The sequence below is a fragment of the Eptesicus fuscus genome, chromosome 11 (assembly GCF_027574615.1).
Source record: "Eptesicus fuscus isolate TK198812 chromosome 11, DD_ASM_mEF_20220401, whole genome shotgun sequence".
NCBI classification, from domain to species: Eukaryota; Metazoa; Chordata; class Mammalia; order Chiroptera; family Vespertilionidae; genus Eptesicus; species Eptesicus fuscus.
In genome coordinates, this window is record NC_072483.1 from 84529325 (window position 1) to 84547774 (window position 18450).

The 18450-nt window shown below is 47.4% G+C and overlaps 1 protein-coding gene across 1 annotated transcript in view; it reads left to right on the top strand.

Annotated features, from left to right (window-relative positions):
- MPP4 (MAGUK p55 scaffold protein 4) overlaps positions 1-18450 on the top strand; it is a 31236-nt gene that overhangs the window by 5805 nt on the left and 6981 nt on the right. The window contains exons 3-16 of the mRNA XM_054722988.1: positions 1299-1376; positions 1595-1675; positions 2827-2958; positions 3854-3935; positions 5104-5189; positions 5563-5634; positions 6291-6487; positions 9246-9310; positions 10544-10561; positions 11288-11326; positions 13500-13520; positions 14898-14912; positions 16259-16300; positions 17882-18031. Of these exons, the coding sequence (XP_054578963.1) occupies positions 1299-1376; positions 1595-1675; positions 2827-2958; positions 3854-3935; positions 5104-5189; positions 5563-5634; positions 6291-6487; positions 9246-9310; positions 10544-10561; positions 11288-11326; positions 13500-13520; positions 14898-14912; positions 16259-16300; positions 17882-18031 (1078 nt within the window). The remainder of the gene's footprint in view (positions 1-1298; positions 1377-1594; positions 1676-2826; positions 2959-3853; positions 3936-5103; positions 5190-5562; positions 5635-6290; positions 6488-9245; positions 9311-10543; positions 10562-11287; positions 11327-13499; positions 13521-14897; positions 14913-16258; positions 16301-17881; positions 18032-18450) is intronic.

The following is an 18450-nucleotide window of genomic DNA, read 5'->3' on the forward strand; positions in this document are numbered from 1 at the left end:
CATAGGTCGACACTCAACCACTGAGCCACGCCGGCCAGGCAGAAAAACATTCTTAGAGGGCAGTTCTCAGAGAGAGCGAACAAACCTCTTAGTTTAGGAAGGAACTAAGTTAGATGGTAAAGAGTATGGCAGCTCCTCCCTTTTCTCCCCGAGGGCCCTGGGATCACGAAGCAGCCACGTTTATATCTTCAACTCACACAGTGTTATGTATCGATTACATCTCAGGGAAGCTGGGGAAACCCCACCTGCTTTCTGTCAGGTGCTTTCCCTCCAGAGGAGCTCGAGCCCGAGCTGGGTGTCCCTGACGGTGCTCACACGGCAGCGTCTGTGCTGTGCGCTCCCGCCTCCGAGCATCGGCCTAGTGCGTCCCGGACACTGAGCGCTGGCCCCGAGGCCGAGCAGGCGTGCGGCTCTCCAGCGAGGGGACTCGGCCAGTGGTCGGCAAACTCATTAGTCAACAGAGCCAGATATCAACAGTACAACGATTGATATTTCTTTTGAGAGCCAAAAACCGACTTCTGCGCATGGGCCACGAAGTTTCGATCGCACTGGATGTGTGCGCCCACACGTGGTATTTTGTGGAAGAGCCACACTCAAGGGGCCAAAGAGCCGCATGTGGCTCGCGAGCCGCAGTTTGCCGACCACTGGACTAGGCTATGCTGGCCTCTTGGTCTCGGTTCTGCATCCGTAAGAGAAACGATGTTTCTAAAATGGGACGAAGGGCTGCCCCCTGGAGCCAGGCGGGACCCTGGGTCCTGGTATGGGAAACACTCCTCAGGGTCCGCAGAGGTGAAGCCGGAATTTGTATAAATGAACTCCTACTGGAGAATTAAGGAAGGAGGGGAAGACAAGCAAAAGGTAAGAGTGGAGTACAGATAAGCATGTGTGTGCCCGGCCTTTTGTTCACGTTCTCCCGTGAACCCTGACCCCAGAGCTCACGCCCTGCCCAGCTGCCCGGCCCCGGGCCTTGCGGGGGTCTGGCCCCAAGTCGCCATTGGTCTCCGTCCTAGAAACCCCTCTCTTTCTTGGTTTAACAAGAGTAAAAGGTTGAGTCTTTCAGTGAAATCAGTCAGGGAAGATCACTTTCCCATGGCAACCGGCCGGGGAGCCTCTGGAGCGTGAGAACCACCCAGCGTGGCTTCATCTCTCCTTGGCAACCCGAGACCCCTTGCTGCAGGCCCACACAGCTGCCCGCTGCTGGTGCGGCTCCCGCTGTTCCTTCCCTTGGGGATGCTGACCCCCAGGATGTCCGCGGTTCTGTGATGGACACGCCCTTCTCGTTCCCCTGCCCTCTGCAGGTTTATGACTGCCTCCAGGAATTCCAAGGGAAGAAACTGCTTCCTGCCACCTCCCGGGCACAGGCGCTGTCCCGTGAGGTGAGGTGGCTTTTGGTCCACAGAACAGCAGAGCTCGGAGGGGGTGCATTTTACGCACCGTGCTTCTTAAAGAAACCAAAGGCGCTCATGGCAAAGTCTGACGGAAGATTATGCATCTACTGAGGGTTTCTCATTGAGTTTTACTAGGAGGGGGGGAAACTGGCCGGCTGTCTCCCACATTAAACAATTTCACAAATGCATGCTTTCTCCCCAACCAGGTGGTGGAGATGTTACGTGCAGCCCCTGGTTCCCCTGAGACCCAGGAGCTGAGACACATCCTCCAGGCTCCGCACTTTGAGGCAAGTGCTTGCTAAATGGACAAGACATGCCCACCTGGCACATAGACAAAGTGGGGAAAGGAGAGAAATGTCGGGAAGATGTGCTCTCTGAAGGCATGTCCTATCGCTGTACACGGGTGACCCGCCGTTTGTACCGAAACATATAGGAGCCGGATATGAGCGGCTCAACGTGTCAGTCATGAGCCAAGTCTGATGCATTTATGAGGAGGCATCCAGAACGTTCCATGGTGTCTTATTTCCCTCCCTGCAAAGCCTCTAAAATTCCGGCGCAATCAAGGAAGCATCCTTCCTTCCCATCTTGGGAATAGTTTAAGTTTTGGATAAAGTGGGTGAAGGTGTGTGGAAACCACAGCACAGTGATGATTAGCGCTATGCGGGAAGAGGGTATATGGAAAACATGTGATGGCAGAAGAAAAGCCTACCTCTTAGTACTTAGATTTGGAGGTCAAGTTATCAGCACATGAGAACTTCAAGAGAATGTCTGCATTTGGAGCAATGGAATTTATGAGTCAAAAATTTTAGTTCACAAGATAACCCTGGAGGGTTTTCTCTCAGTTCCGATGAAGCTCTGCCCCACGTACCTGGGCAGGGTTGTAGGACTGTTTCCCCACCCCGTGGAATGGAAAAACTAGCATCGTGGGTCATCAGAAGGAACTTTTTATCATACCTTAAACCAGGGAACTATTTTTTCTCATTCTGTTCCACATGAAATTTTGGTGACAGGTTAAACAACTAAGGTGTTTTGATTATTGCCCCCACCCCCAGACCCCCTATTCTGCCTTCATTAGGGAAAACATTAGAAAAGTTGTTTTTAGCGGAAGGTCGTAGGAGCACCATGGATGACATGGGTTTCCAGGAAATGAGACAGCGGCAGAATAACACATTTGAACAGAGATGAAAGAATATGTTATGTGTTGCTTAACCTCTGTGTCTTGCTCGTTTACCTGTAAAATGGGGACAATAAATGTTCCTGCCTCACAGAGTTATCCTGAAGATCAAGTCCATCCACTTTATACAGGGCTTAGAGCTGCACTGGCATGTATGTGTTGGTGGCTGTCATTGTTGTGTCTTACATGGCATCAAGTCACTGTTTTCTAGACAGCTATGTCCTATGTGTGATGTTGGTTCACCTCGCCCTTCCCTGTCCCCAGGCCTTGCTCCGTGCCCACGACACTGTGGCTCAGAAAGATTTCGAGCCCCTTCTGCCCCCACTGCCGGACAACATCCCCGAGGGGGAGGAAGCAATGAGGATTGTTTGTTTGGTGAAAAACCAACAGCCCCTGGTAAGACAGCCATTTCATAATTCCCGCTAGAATTCTACCGGGGTTCACTGTGAACTAGATGATCTCTAGTGGTTTCCTGGCCATATTCTTGCCTGTGGTCCCAGGCACAGTCCGAGGCACTCAGGACATGGGAGGGGCACCCACAGTAACACTGGCTAACCTGGATCTTAAGGACGTTGGCCTGTGGCTGCAAGCACATCACTTGTTGTAATGCCTCCACGAGGAAAGATTTCTGTCTAGTGTTTTTCTTTTTTGAAAGAGCTATGAGAGATGAGAAATATACTTGATTAGTTGGCTTCCTGGCATGTACATATATTTCACTCAATTCCAATGTGTTTGCCTAAGTTCTCCCCCCACTCCCCCCGCCCCTATTAATGGGAAGCTAAGTCAGGCATTCATTTGATTTTCTAAGAATAGCCCCCTTGATTAGGTTGTAATTGTGGGAGGTTTCTTTATCTCTGGGAGGATCTACATGTGGTTATGTCTGTGCGGTTAGAAAACTCAGGGGGCCGATGTTGAATGGCCTTTCCCTTTTTTTTTTAAAAAATATCTTTATTGATTTCAGAGAGGAAGGGAGAGGGAAAGAGAGAGAGAAACATCCAAGATGAGAGAGAATCATTGATTGGCTGCCTCCTGTACGTCCCCTAATGGGGATCAAGCCCACAACCCAGGCGTGTGCCCTTGACCGGAATCGAACCTGAGACCCTTCAGTCCAAAGGCTGACGCTCTATCCGCTGAGTCAAACCAGCTAAAGTAGACTTTCCCTTTTGATGGCTTGGCATGGCCCTGCTTGGTATGAATGCCTTCATCTGAAAGACCAGAGCTCCGCTGAGGGAAGCCAGCAGAAGAATGGTCACGAAGCTGAAAGAGGAATCCCATTGTCCTCTCTCCCCAGGGAGCTACCATCAAGCGCCACGAGATGACCGGGGACATCCTGGTGGCCAGAGTCATCCACGGCGGGCTGGCCGAGCGGAGTGGTAGGCTGGCGCCGCAGGGTACAAGCGGGACCAGGAAACTAGGGAACGCTTGGTAGTTTAGTCTTCGTTGCAGGAAAAGCCCTCTGTCCTAACTAAGGTTGGGGCTGTCATAAGTGCCATGGCATTGCTTGGTTACTAAAGAAAGAAGGAATAAATATTCCAGAGGAATCCTGTTCCTCCTTCACTGAGCTCCTCCGCCTGGGCTCATAATAATGTTCTCTCGGTTCTCATAGCAACCTAACAGGGTAAGTATTATCGTGCCATTTTACAGAGGAGGAAACTGAGGCTCACAGTGATGATCGACCTTGCTCGATTTGAGTCAGGATTCAAGTCCAGGTCGGCCTCACTCTATGTTCCCAACTTTCACTCTTCCCTCGGTCCTCCTGCTCTCAAAAGGCACAGCTCTGCCCCATCCTGAAACGCCTTCCGCTGGCCCTTTCTTCCCACCATGAACCTTTCACTGCTGTGCTGCTGAAGCAAGCCGTTCTGTCCCCGCTGCCCCCTGTCCTCACTGTCCATGGCCCCAAACCCTGGCACAGCGTTTTACCCCGACATCCTTACAGTAATCACCCCAGGATTTCCCAGGTCCTTGCTAAGTCCACTGGCCCTTCCTCCAGCCTCTCTAGCGCATGTGATGCTGTTGACCTCGCCTTTCCTGAAACTGTCATCCTCCTTGGTTTCTGGCCAATGACATCATCCTGCTTCTTGTCTCCTCTCTCTCTCCGTCCCACTGCTTTGCTTCGTCTTTCTCCAGGCTTGATCTTCACCCCCAGGTTTCTCCACGGGGTCTCTTTTGAGGTGTTCCCCCCTTTCCTTTCCACTTACCATTTCCTCAGGACCCTGACATCGTTACTGGTAGTGTTACCTTCTAACCAGTGATCCAGTTTCCATTTCACAACAACAGATTAGCAAAAACAAAGATGCCACCATCAGTTAATATCCAGGGTTGGCGGGGAAGTGGAAGAATGCAATTCTCCTGCACTTTGGTGGTGGTGTCAATTAGAATAACTGTTTGCTCTATTAGTAGTAGCATTAGTATTTCACAGTCAATTTTAAACTGTCAGAGCATGCTTGAGTGAGCGACTTTGTTACAGAGCTTTGGGAAAGGTGCCTCTGTCTTTGCCAATATGTTTGTCCCCGTCTCTGTTTTGTGCTCCCGGCTGCCTAGGTTTGTTATCTGCCGGAGACAAACTGGTGGAAGTGAATGGAGTTGCAGTTGAGGGGCTGGACCCTGAGCAAGTGATCCACATTCTGGTAACCGCCTCCTCTTGGCCTTTGCATGCCTCACGGAGATGCGAGGCCGAATGGGCCGTGCAGCCCCTGGTGTGTTCACTGTGTGTGAGGGGGACTTGATCCCTCTCCTCACGTCCTCTCTCCAGGGCCCAGACCTTGTCTGTTTCTGTATGCCATTCCCCCTTCCCCTACCCCCGCCCAGGACAGAGCAGAGCTAAACTTCTTCCTAATTTCCATTTCTGGGTGGTCCTGTTTAGCTGTGACCCCTTGTAAAAGTCCCTGTGGAGGAAACCACCATTACGCTTGAGCATGTGAGTTGTAGCTCCCTGTGCTGAATCCCAGGAACTCACTGAACTTGGCCATTGGTCATTCTTCCCCCTCTGACATTTTCCAGGCCATGTCGCGCGGCACAATCGTGTTCAAGGTGGTTCCAGTGTCTGACCCGCCTGTGAATAGCCAGAAGATGGTGAGAATGTACTGCGCCTTCATGCTACTGTTCTCTATACTGTTGAGCACTTGTTCAATACTGTGCATATTTTTCAATACTGATGACATGAGAGGCAAATGAAAAAACGAATACAATAAAAGGAGATGAGGTACCAAGAAGTTAAGAAGTCATATAAAGAATGGCGAACATGCCCTAGCTGGTTTGGCTCAGTGGATAGAGTGTCGGCCTGCAGACCAAAGGGTCCCGGGTTCGATTCCGGTCAAGGGCATGTACCTTGGTTGCAGGCTCCTCCCCGGCCCAGGGCCCTGGTTGGGGCTCGTGCAGGAGGCAACCAATCGATGTGTTTCTCTCACATTGATATTTCTCTCTGTCTTTCCCTCTCTCTAAAAATTAATGGAAAAATATCCTCGGGTGAGGATTGAAAAAAAAAAAAAAGAATGGTGAACATTTGAGCAAAACCTCTGAGAACTAAGAGATTATATTCCTGAAGTCACTTTCCCCATAGCTCTTAGACTCAGTTCAAGAGGCAAGTAAGTCCTCCTTTTCTGTGAGGATGGAGAGGAAAGCTAGAACGGTAGATGGAAGAGTGGAAGAAAGTTCTGTCTGGGTGGCCCATGAGTGCACAGGTTCTTCTGATAGTGCCATTATGCATCCCCCCCTCCCCCCCCCGTCAGGTGTACGTTCGAGCCATGACTGAGTACTGGCCCCAGGAGGACCCCACCATCCCCTGCACGGAGGCCGGACTGCCTTTCCAGAAGGGGGACATCCTCCAGGTCGTGGACCAGAGTGATGCCCTCTGGTGGCAGGCCCGGAAGATCTCAGACCCGGGCACCTGTGCGGGCCTCATCCCTTCCAGCCACCTTCTGACGAGGTGAGGAGCATGCGCACTCCCGGACTCAGCGCCGAGCCATCGGGAAAGAAAGCGTTTTGCAGGCTCCGTTATTGCAGTTCAGATGAGAAGAGAGAAACAAGCAGATGGACAAACTCACACACTGGCTTATAAATCCAAGTGCCAACGTATCCATATGCCCTAAGCTTATTAAATACCGAAGGACTCGAAGAGTAATACCAGTTAGAAAAGAGGGAAAACATGTAGGAAACTAAATTAAACTTTAAGCGGTAGTTCCAACTCTTCTCTTAATCTTTCAAGGCTGAGTTGAAACCTCAGATGCTGAATCTCAACCCATCACCCTCGCTTCTGTGCTATTGAGGTACCAGGGAGTGAGTAAAGACAAAAAACAAAACAAAACATTTTTACAAGGCTCAGCCCATGTTAAGAAACCAGGAAGTCGAAAAGAAACTAGCAACGGATATTGAGAATACATGACCAATGAGGCAGGATGAAAATCAAGACAGTATGGTGCTCTGATCAACTAGGTCCATTGCTGTTGAGGGGACTGAGAACTGACCATTGAATTAGCAACATGGATGTCCTTGGGGGTCCTGATAAAAGTGATGTCTGTGGAGGGGTGGGGCCAAAATGCTAGCAGAGTGAGATGTGAAGAAATCGATGACAGTGAGCAGGGGGAAACTTTTGAGACATTTTGGTATAAAAGCAGAGCAGAACAATGGAGAAATTGCTAGAGGGAACAGTAGAGAATTTTGTGTAGGTGGGATAAATAACGCTAGTGGGAATAATCCAGTGAGGAGGAAATGTTTTATGACTTAGGAGAAAGAGAACTGCCTTGAGCAGGTAGAAGAAGAGAGGAGGGCCATCTGTGGGGTCATCCACAGTTCACCCACAGCAACGGTGACAGCAGGGACTCGGAGAGCGCAGCAGAGTTGGGGGTGGGGATACGGTCGAGCTTGTGGAAGTTCTCTTCCAGCTGCTCTTCCTTTCTCGGTGAAGAAAGCAACCGTGTCATGAGCTGAGGGAAAAGGGTGGGTAAGGAGGAGCTAGGAAGGAGCGAGGAGACCACTTGAAACATGTCTATGAGAGCTGGAGAGCGAACGGATTAGGCAAATACCGTATGGTCGGCATTAAGGGCCCACTTCAGGTTAAAGGTCATACATTTGGTCAGTTTCCTGGGGGCAGGCCAAGATTAGACAGAGAGTTGGATTTAACAGCCCAGGGAGTAACTAAAATGAAGGAACATGACATTTAGGCTAAGGAGGGAGGTGAGGAGGTACGGGTCGGTGGAATGGTCCTAGAAAGATCAGTGGGTTATAGGTCCTCTGGGGTCCACAGATTATTGGGGTTGGGAAGGAAGGAGGTGCTGGTGAGAGAGAGGGATGCTGGGAATGGAAATTATGAAGAGATTGTGGCTATTGGTCTGAGAAGTTCCAGGGTATGACAGTAGGAGGCAGTGGCCCAGGTAGAACGCGGGGAAGGCCATTGGGGGAGAGGAGATCCAGGAACCCAGCGGCCAGGGTGTTAGGAGAGGTATTTATGTGCCTGATAGAGTCTTCGGGAATTAGGGCAGAGCAGTGTCGAGAGCATGAGGTGAGCAGGAGTAATCTGAGATCACCAGAAGGAGGGGTTGGGGGGATAACAGTCAGAGCTGGGGATTCTAGGGAGAGGGAGAAAGGGACACAAGGACTCAGACCCAGCTCCAGGCATGAGCAGCAGGCCGCTGGGCCGGCTGACAGCCGCTGTGTCAGCGAAGTCAGGGTGGCAGCGCTGACATCAGAGGAACTGGCAAAAGCTACATATCGGGGCTCCCCTGCCCCAGAGCTGCTGTGCCTGACACCACTGGGAGGGGAGGGGCCAGGTTCCCCCTGGAAAGGTGCAGCACAGCTGGCCTCAGGGAGATGGGGCTTTCTTAGAGCGAGGATGTGAAGAGCTGGCTCACAGGCGGGGCTGGGGTCCCAGGGTGTGTGTGAGAGGGCTCAGGGAGGGGCGTGGTGGGCAGTCTGCAGGGATTAGAGTGTAGGGGCCAAGGGGTGACCTGAGCTCTCGGGCCTGAGGACACGAACAGGGATAAAGGCCCAAAGAGATCATTCTCCATGGTCTCCTGAGGGCAAATGTGGCGAGGAGACTCTGGTGGGGTCCTGCACGGGGCACACGAAACGCCAGGTGTATTGGACGAGGAGCAGTAGCAGGAACTGTCTCTAAAGGAACGGTGGAGGGCAGGCATCCACAGCCAGAGGGAAACAGAACCTGCTAGAACATTCTAGAGAGACCAGCCGAGGAGGGGAGGGAGCGGAGGGGAGGGCTCCTGTGCTGAGGCCTGCGGCCTGCGAACTAGTGGTCACGGGGAAAATTTTCACTCTAAGTCAGTGTGGCTCTAATATCCCATAAGGCAGGAGAAACTTAAGAAAGGCGGTGTATTTAGACCAGGCGTCCTCAAACTTTTTAAACAGGGGCCAGGTCACTGTCCCTCAGACCGTTGGAGGGCCGGACTATAGTTTAAAAAAAAACTATGAACAAATTCCTATGCACACTGCACATATCTTATTTTGAAGTAAAAAAACAAAACGGCAAAAACACCCGCATGTGGCCCGCGGGCCGTAGTTTGAGGACGCCTGGTGTAGAGAATGTATTTGACAATGCGTTTGGGGAAGAAATCTTTTTCACTTGGGTGGAGGCAGCAAGATTCTAGGGACATTCTGACCTGGATCTATGCCTCCTGGGTTGACCTGGGTTGATTTTTCTTCTCATAGTGCTTTTTTTTTTTTTTTTTCCATAGGAAGCAACGAGAGTTCTGGTGGTCTCAGCCACACCAGCCGCACACCCACCTCAAATCACCCACCTGTGAGTGCGCTGATACCTCAAACCCAGCATGTGCACCGTGGCAAACTGGCTTCCTGCCCAAGACAGGATCTTTATTTTTATTTTTTAAATATATCTTTATTGATTTCAGAAAGGAAGAGAGAGGGAGAGAGAGAGAGAAACATCAATGATGAGAATCATTGATTGGCTGCCTCCTGCACGCCCCCACTGGGAATCGAGCCTGCAACCCTCGCTGGTTCATAGGTCGATGCTCAACCACTGAGCCACGCAGGCCAGGCTCCTTCGTGTTTTAACAAAGTTTGCCCATCAAGCCAGATTGAAACACTTCTGTAATTCATTTTCCTGTTTCATTTCTCAGACACATGGGAATGCTAACAAAGCTTCTAATCAGTGTCTGGTAACTAGTATGGCCTCTGGGTGACATGCAATTTGCTCATATATCCCAGGTCCAATTTGTATCAGCGTTTTTGAAAAGCCCATCCTGAAAATAGCTCGCAGACCCTATTAAATCCTCACAAATCCCTAAGGCCAGGAATGCCAGGGCTGGAGCCACTGACTCCAAGGGTCACCTCTGACAGGGATGTTTCTGATGGAGTGCGATCACTTTCTAAACTATTAGATCATTTCTTTTTAACTGTTGTAGATGATTCTACAATAGATATTAAATGTTCTGCTTAAATGTTACCTTAGGAAAAAGAAATCCCAGGAGCAGTTTACTGAGTCGAGAGATTTGGGCGTTTTTATTAATGAAGATTTATTGAAAAATTCCAGGCCTCTGCTAGTTTGCAGATGGTTATCAAAAAGTTATTTACTGAAGATGCACTTATAGTTGTCATCCCTCTTTCTTTACCACTTTCTTTTACTCCCTCCCTCCCTCCCTTCCTGTCAAGATACGAGTTCCTAAAATATGCTGAACTAAGCATATTAATTCAGAAGTGAGTAGAATGCAATCTTTTATTGGGATGAAAAGTAGGGTTTGCCAGAAACAAGTAGATCCCCAATTTTAATAAGGCTCATAAATATATTAGTTTTTATAGGCTATTCACTTACCATTTTGTTACTAAATCTTTACTAAATTTCTGGAGAATAAGCCCAGAATATTAATTACTATAATTTTGGCTCTTTGCTTTCCTATTGTAAATAAGTTAATATGAGAAACTGAGTATAGACTAATGTGTGCTCCCTACCTCTCTCTCTCTCTCTCTCTCTCTCTCTCTCTCTCTCTCTCTGCTTCAATCATTTGTCTGTATCCAGCGATTTCTATGGAAGAAGGTAAAAAAATAGTATTTGGGGAAAACCCTCCCCTCCAAAGTCTCCCAGAAATGTCCTGTAGTTCTCCTCATCAGTTCCATTCAGTTCAGCTATTTATTAAGCTCTTACTATTTATTAAGCTCCTACTATGTACCTCGTGGTGTGCTAGTCACTAATGCCCCAATGTATAAACAGATGTCAGTCAAAAGAACACACACTGTCTTGTCTTAACACTGAGAGGAATAAAAGAAAAGAGAACTCACATTTACAGTGTGCAGTCCCAAAGTCGAAGGCAGCCCACCATAAGAACTCAGAAGAAAAAAAAGTTAGGAAACTGCTCCGCTCTTTTGAATCAACTGCTTTACACATACTGCCTTCAAAATAGCCGCCACCCCAGCCAGCAGTGTGGACTTGCTGATTTTGAGAGAGCAAAATCAGTAGCTCTATGAGATCCCAGAGTGACAAGTTTAAAAATCAGGGCTGTTACTATAACTTTTGTTTGCCTTTAGAAAAACAAAAACAAACTAGTCATGTCCTAGGAACTAGTGAATTCATTGTTGCTATAAACTACTAATCTAGAAAATAATCTCTAAATGAAGATAAGGCATTGAATGATACCGTTGAAAATCTCAGCTACGCTAGTTGTTTATCTGTGCCCCTTCTCTATAAAACAGAATTTATTTCATAAAATGTTTCATATTGAATATTTTATTTAAAAACGTTGATTAATGCTGTGCTCTTGTATAGAAGACGACATGAAGATTGACGAGAAGTGTGTGGAAGCAGGTAACATTTCCTGTTGATAGTTTTACCAGCAGAAATATGGAGCCCCTCAGATCCAGTCTCTTAAGCAGAGTCAGCCAAAGGGGCCACAGGCCTTTCCTCTGTTAGAAATGTGTAAATTGAATCCGCCCCCTTCTCCTTTTTCTGTGGTTTTGACACTTGGAAGAGCAGTCCAGCCGTGGGGATGTCTCCAGGTCTAACCAACCTTCTAGAAATCAGTACCTTGGAAAGGATCCCAGCAACACTCGGGTGTTACATTCAATAACATTCAGGTGGAACATATGGAAACCACCATGTGAAATACTATAAAATATTGAGGTCTCAAACTTTTAAAAAGCAAAATATATAGTTTGATATTGTCTGGTACCATCTTCTGATAGATTATAGTATAGATAAAGAGTAGCGGGTTCCAACTTTGAGAAATATATGAAAACTTTTTATATTTCTATACTTAACTTATTTTTGTAAATTGGGAAATTTTTCTTATCTAGTGTCAGAACTAAGATTGGCTCAAGAATCACTTGGGTTTTGTTGGGAGACTAGTTGAAGAGACTTTGGTCTGATAGGTGAATTTGTCTTGGCTTTATGGTGCTGGAAAACATTCCACCAAGTAAGTTTTAAGGATTTTATTGGCTTTATGCAACGATTCATGAATCGGTCAGCATCCCATCTAGCAGATGGAAAAGAGCTCCGAGAAATTGTACAAAATGTAAGACTTTCATATGCAAAAGGGAGCAGGAGAATGGAAGTTATACTAGCAAAAAGTGGATTGGTTATGGCAAGGTCATTTCATTCAGGAGATGCAGGGGTCCATCAGGAGAGGTCAAATTATAATTAAGGTAAGTCTCCGTTTGGTGATGTGGGGCTTAGCATAAGTGACTCCATTTTGGGACTGTTGTCTTGTTTTTAACAATAAGCTAATCTAGTTTTTAGAAACTGAAGAACAATGTGAAATCTTTAAATAGTGGTTATTTCAAAAATTCACATATACTTTCTAGAATAACTACAGAATAATGCTGATTTAATATTTATTTTTCCAGGTAATTATTCTTTTTTAAAAAAAATCTGCAGTAAATTCATTTCCTTTCTATAATTTTAATTTAAATTTTATTAGGCAATACATTCACACATTTCAAACTCAAAAACTACAAAATGATATTCAGTAAAAAGTTCCTTTCTTTCCCCAGGTTCTTCCATAATCCCTCCAGACATGTTCTGTGCGTATGAAAGCAGGGATGTACATTTTTTCCTCCTCTCTCTCACACTCATCCTTACCTTAAAAAAAACCCACACAAATAAAAATACCCTCTGATAATACCCTACACCAGTGGTCGGCAAACTGTGGCTTGCGAGCCACATGCGGCTCGCGAGCCGGGGTTTGCCGCTCTGTTGACTAATGAGTTTGCCAACCACTGCCCTACACAAACTGTTCTGTTCCTGGCTTTTTAACTTAGCATTATATATCTTGGAGATGATTCCATCTTGGTACATAAGAAGCCACCTCATATTTTTTAAACAGCTTATTTTTGTTATAAACAATGCTGCAATGAATACGCTTGATGCAGCATTGCCTGATCCAAGGATGTGTGCATTGGTGATGTTGCTATATATTTCAAGTTGCTCGCCATATAAAACCTAGTTTCTTAATCCTCAGTGTCTCTTTTCAACACTAACAAGAACATTTTAACTGATGAGAAAGTTGGGTTTTATCAAATCTTTCCCAGTCACCCAGTCAAACCATTCATATACTTATTCTCCTTGCCACGCCTCCCTGGCTGAGGAACCCCCAGTCTTCCGCAGGGTGCACCCCTCCTGCATCTGCAGGCCCTCGAGCAGCGCAGCTGCAATATCCAACCACCTATAGGAGCTCCCCCGACATCCCGCCTGTCCCTCCCCTCTGAGCCTCGTTCTCTTTATTCTCTCCTGTGTCGTTTATTTTAAGCTCCTACTGTACCCTTGCTTGATATCATGGCCCAACTGCTCGACACCATCTCTCATTTAAGACTTATACGTGCCATAGAGACACCGCTGACTTCGCCTTGATTTAGGAACACATTTTGCAGGTGGTGTGTGTGCAGAAGCACAGGGACAGGAAATTATGCTATTAAACTACAGATTGAGTATGACTAGTAATATAATGACACTTTTGGTGTTTTGCCTCCATGGAAAACCGTAGACGAAGAAACATTTGAATCTGGTAAGTAAAACATGAGTATGTGGTTCTGATTTTAAAATGTATCTAGTATTTCAGATTTTGGTGTAGTTTGAACACCTATTTAGGGATATGACACAAGCATTGTCTAAATTCATCAACAGTATAGCTGTGAGACGTAAATTCCACCTTAACCATTAGGGCCATTTGGGAACTGCGAGGGCGTTGTTGGTGTCTCCTTGGGGAGGGGCACCCCTGGCCTTGAACTGGTGGGAGCCGGGAAGGCTAGAGGGGGTGCAGTCCGTGACACTGTCCTGCACCATGCTTTGAATTTCCTGCTGAACAAAACTCATTACAAATACGCGAGAAGCTCTTCGGTACACAATCGTGAGGTAGGTTCTCAGCAGACGAACACGGAGAGCTGGTGGCTTAGAAGATAGTTACCATGGAGAGAGACGTTTGAACAGAAAAAAGACATGGCCTTGCAATTGCTGAAAATCAGTCAATTCCACACACTGTGTATATAGCATGCTGAGAGCAGATAACCTGGATAGTGAGCGATGGGTACCGAATCCGTTGTTTTCTTTAATGTGTGATTTGTTATTACTGATGGCACATGTATCATCAAGTGTCTGTCCCTCAAAATAATGTTGACATCATTAGTAGCAACAGAGACCCCTCAGAATATCTTTAAAAAACTGGCCACCTTCTGGGGCCTGTTAGCATTACTCACCCTCTTTCAAGTGTGTGCTTCCTCATTTTCTCCTTTCATCATCTGTAACTGCTCTGGCATATTACCCCTAGTTCACTTAAGGCACGTTCTCTTCCTCTCACCGTATTCAAGGAAACGTTTGTGCTCAGTTTCGCCTGTCTTCAAGGGGCCAGCTGGAGATGGGAGGGTGCGTGGCCAGGGAAGGGTAAGGAAGGAGGACGCTCAGGCTCCCCTGTGGCAGCGCCTGCCCCAGGCCCCGTCCCAGGCCCCTGCCCTCTTCCTCCACTTCCTGGCTTCCCAGGCTGCAGCCCAGCGGCCTCTGGGGGAGGGGGAGAGCGGAAGCTCGAATCAGTTGCCTTTCTATAATTTCTCTCTCTCAAGCCTCATTCCATGCCAAGTAGAGAGGAGTTTTCATGGATAAAAAGCCTTCAGGGAGAGTCCAGATAAGCAACTTGCAGAAAAAGCTACTGTGCCCCAGCAGCAGGGTCATGCCAATGGCTCTGGGTCCGGGGGGGGGGGGGGGGGGCGAGGGGGGGTGAAGGGGTGAGGGGGTGTTGTTGTTCTCCCTGCCAGGACTCCCAGCTTCTCTAAGGGGGACGTTAACTGCCTCGCTCTGTCATTTGTCTTTATTTGATGGCTGCTTGATCTCAAAGGCTTAACTTTTTCATGTTTATTTATTTATTTGTTTTTACACTTCCTCAAATGTCCAGAGGAACTTTCAGAAGGTAACTGTTTTTATTTCCTGGGTAAGCCAAATAAAGCTATGTTTAGGGTCTTTCAGTGCCTCAAAGTGAATACCTGACAGAATACATTTTAAGATACATGATATTTTAAGGCTGAAATATTCAATTTCATAGAAAATATTTAAAAATAAACAATGAAAGAAATTCAGCTTGATGAATACATCCCTAAGTAAACATTTCCTTTTAAACTTACTGACATGTTTCAGTTAGAAAAATATGCTTACCAGAGATGGACTCGATATTGGTGTGTTTTCCTTATATTTTAAAATGTGTGTTGTTTTTTTTTAAGAAAACAAAGGTTAAGAGAAAAAGCTTGTATGTATCAGTTCATTCTATGAACAAATGCTCTTTATGTAGTTTTTCAATGATCAGAACAGGGTTGTATAAGTGACGAGAAACAGATGTTAGTAAAAAGTAACTGGAAATGACATTTCTGTAATATTTCTTTCTGGAGTTTATAACAATTTTACTGAGACCCCAGGGGAAGCAGAGGCAGGAGTTTCAGGGCCGCTGGACAGTTTTCCTCCCTTTTTGCCTCTCCCATTCTTGAACAGTCAGAAGTAATTGGCAGCTGTAGAGCAAATGCTAACTATACAGAATGAGTCATTCAATAATCCTATATAATAAAAGGCTAATAGGCAAATTGTCCCCTCGGGAGTTCAACCAGGAATTTGATCGCTCGCTGTGACATGTGCTGACCACGAGGGGGTGGCATGGAACATGGCTGGCAACCAGCAGCAGCAGTGGGGTGCTGAGAGAGTGAGGGAAGGAGGAGGTGGGGAGGCCGGGAGGCAGAGAACCTGATCAGCTCTGATCGCTGGCCAGGCCTAGGGACCATACCTGTGCATGAATTTTGTGCACCGGGTCTCTAGTGGAGAAGATAAAAACCCATCTCTAACAAAGAGGTTACTTACAGGACCTGCAGAAATCAATAGCTACAAGTTAAAGCCAGAGCCAGTTATCTGTGTGTGTATTTTTTAATCAGTTTACTTTGGGCATGTTTAAGAATATATACCCAATTTTTATATGTTTTTACAATGGTTCAATATCTCTCTTATAACTTTATATAAGCCTAAAATTGGTTCCTGTTCCCAACCATACGAGACAGACAATATGAAGTGTACTGCTAAGAGTGTCTCCATGTGGTTTGGTACACGGGATAGGATGGAAAGTGCTTAGGACATTCTTCAGTGAGTCACTCAAGGCTAAGACAGCGGTGCTGCCATCGGCTGAAATAGTGTCCCTGAAGATTTGGAGGGAACTGCATGGCTCTAAGTAAACTTCTCCTCCTTCCCCACGTATTCCGCTCCTGCCGCTCTGTGTCCCAGACAAGGAGGAGTTCGTTGGCTACGGTCAGAAGTTCTTTGTCGGTAGGTTTGGATGAATCAGAGGTGGGTCTTTGCCACTTCCTAAGTTATATTCATACCTGACAATCTTCTGATAGCTTGTTTTGCTGATGGACATTTCCAACCTTGTTCCTTCTTCTGGTTTTCCTCTATCTTTTGTGTGTGTGTGTGTGTGTGTGTGTGTGTGTCTATATTCTGATGTGTTGATCATTCATTGTTATTCATCTCGTTTCCAGTGGATATTTCTAATTATTTACCCAATATAAATCTTTTGTATTCTGCCAGACTGTCCCGCAAGTGCTCTTTAGTGATACAATAAGTAAATGTATTGAGGATAATAAGAGCTGTTTTGTTTTGTTTTTGTTAGAGAAAGGAGTTACACATGTGGAAGAATTGGGTGGGGAGGGGAGGGCCAGACATGCTAAGATAAATCTTATATTGCTGAATTGCCCTTGAAGGTATTGGTGTGAACTCATACTTTTCAATATACATAGATGCAAATATGGGTGTGTGTGTGTGTGTGTCTGTGTGTGTGTGTGTGATATACATATATGGTCCCCAGCTCTATCTACTGAGAGGGCCTGGGAGCAGCTTTGGCACTTCCAGAAAGCCCCGTGGTTCAGTGGGCAGATTAGGCAGGATTCCAGGAGTTTGCAAATCACGACTGAAATGTCCAACTCTGCCACTGGACACACAGTTGTGAGCAACCACCGATCCTGTCTGTGTCTTAGTGTTCCCATCTGGAGGATGGGAGTAATAAGCCTGCTCCACTGTTTCTACCCTGGCCCGAGCCACCAGCCCCCCTCATCCGGGAATAGCCCCCCAACTGCTGCCCCCTGACCCTCTGCCTCCTCGGCCTACAGTTTACATCCCCCCTTCAGCAACCAGAGGAATTCTTCCGACGTAAACCAAATCATGTCACACCCACCTCTTGACCACCCAGTGACTTCCCACCCCACGTTGAGCACAATCCAACGTGGGACCGAGGCCCTGTGTGGTCTCCCCAGCTTCCTCTGCGGCCACTTCCTACCACTGTCCCTCCTGCTCACTGCCCACGGCTCCACACGCTCCATGCTCTTCCTCAAGCGCTTCAAGCCCGCTCCTTTCTCTGCACCTTCGCAGTGTTCCCTCAGCCGGGTCTCTCTTCCCCCCAGATGCCCCCTTAGCTGGCTCCGTTACTTCATCCAGACACCTGCTCAGTGTCCACGCTTCGGACACTGGACTGAACCGCCTGCCTGAAGAAGCACCTTGTCAGCTCTCTACCCACCCATCCTCCTCCTGAGCACTCGCTTTTGTTGTTGATTTTTGTCCCCCCTCCTCCCTAAAATGTAAATTGCATGAGGAAAGGGCCTGGGTTTGGTTGGCCGTTATCTGACCAGCACCTGCACAATGCCTGGCACAGAGTGGGCGCTAGGTGGGCGCCCCTTCCAGGTAACGTCTGGGCATCTTGTTTTTTGCCTTCCTATCGCTCCCTCTCTCCTACCCTCAGACAGGCCTGGCTCTGCTCCTTAGCACGTTAGATCGCAGTCACTGGTGTCCACCAGGTTGGACGCTGGAAGGAGTCTCTCCTGCCTGGGTCTCACGTTCTGTGCCTTCCCCTCGCAGCCGGTTTCCGCCGCAGCATGCGCCTCTGTCGCAGGAAGTCGCTGCTGCCCGGCCTGTGCTGCCCCAGCCGCTGCCCCCGGGCCCCTTACGAGGAGGTGGTGAGGCACCAGCGGCGCCCCGAGGACAAGCACCGCCTCATCGTGCTCGTGGGTACGTCCCCTCCTCCCCTCCGGGCAGGCAGCCTCCCCTCCTCCAGTGAGGTCTCCCTTCTCCACTCGGTGGCCTTGCGGGGAGCAGGGGCTGCCATAGGGACAGCGTAAAAAATAAAGCCCGTTTTATGTGTGTGTTTATAGATAAACCCTCAATGTATCGTGCTTTTATTGTCTATAGTGGAATGTCACATGCTGTCTTGTATTTGAACTTGTAGAATAACAAGTTGTATCGTGGTAAGACCATAACTGAGATTTTTTTTTTGCTTTTTTTGCCTGATTAGAATTTGTTCTCTAAGCATTAATGACTGTTCTCCCAGACTGGATCATTAGTCTGTATAAGAAAAAGAAATCCTTAAGATCCATTTTTAAAAGAAATTTGTAACCATCTCCTTTAAGTGACAAAAACTCCTGGACGGT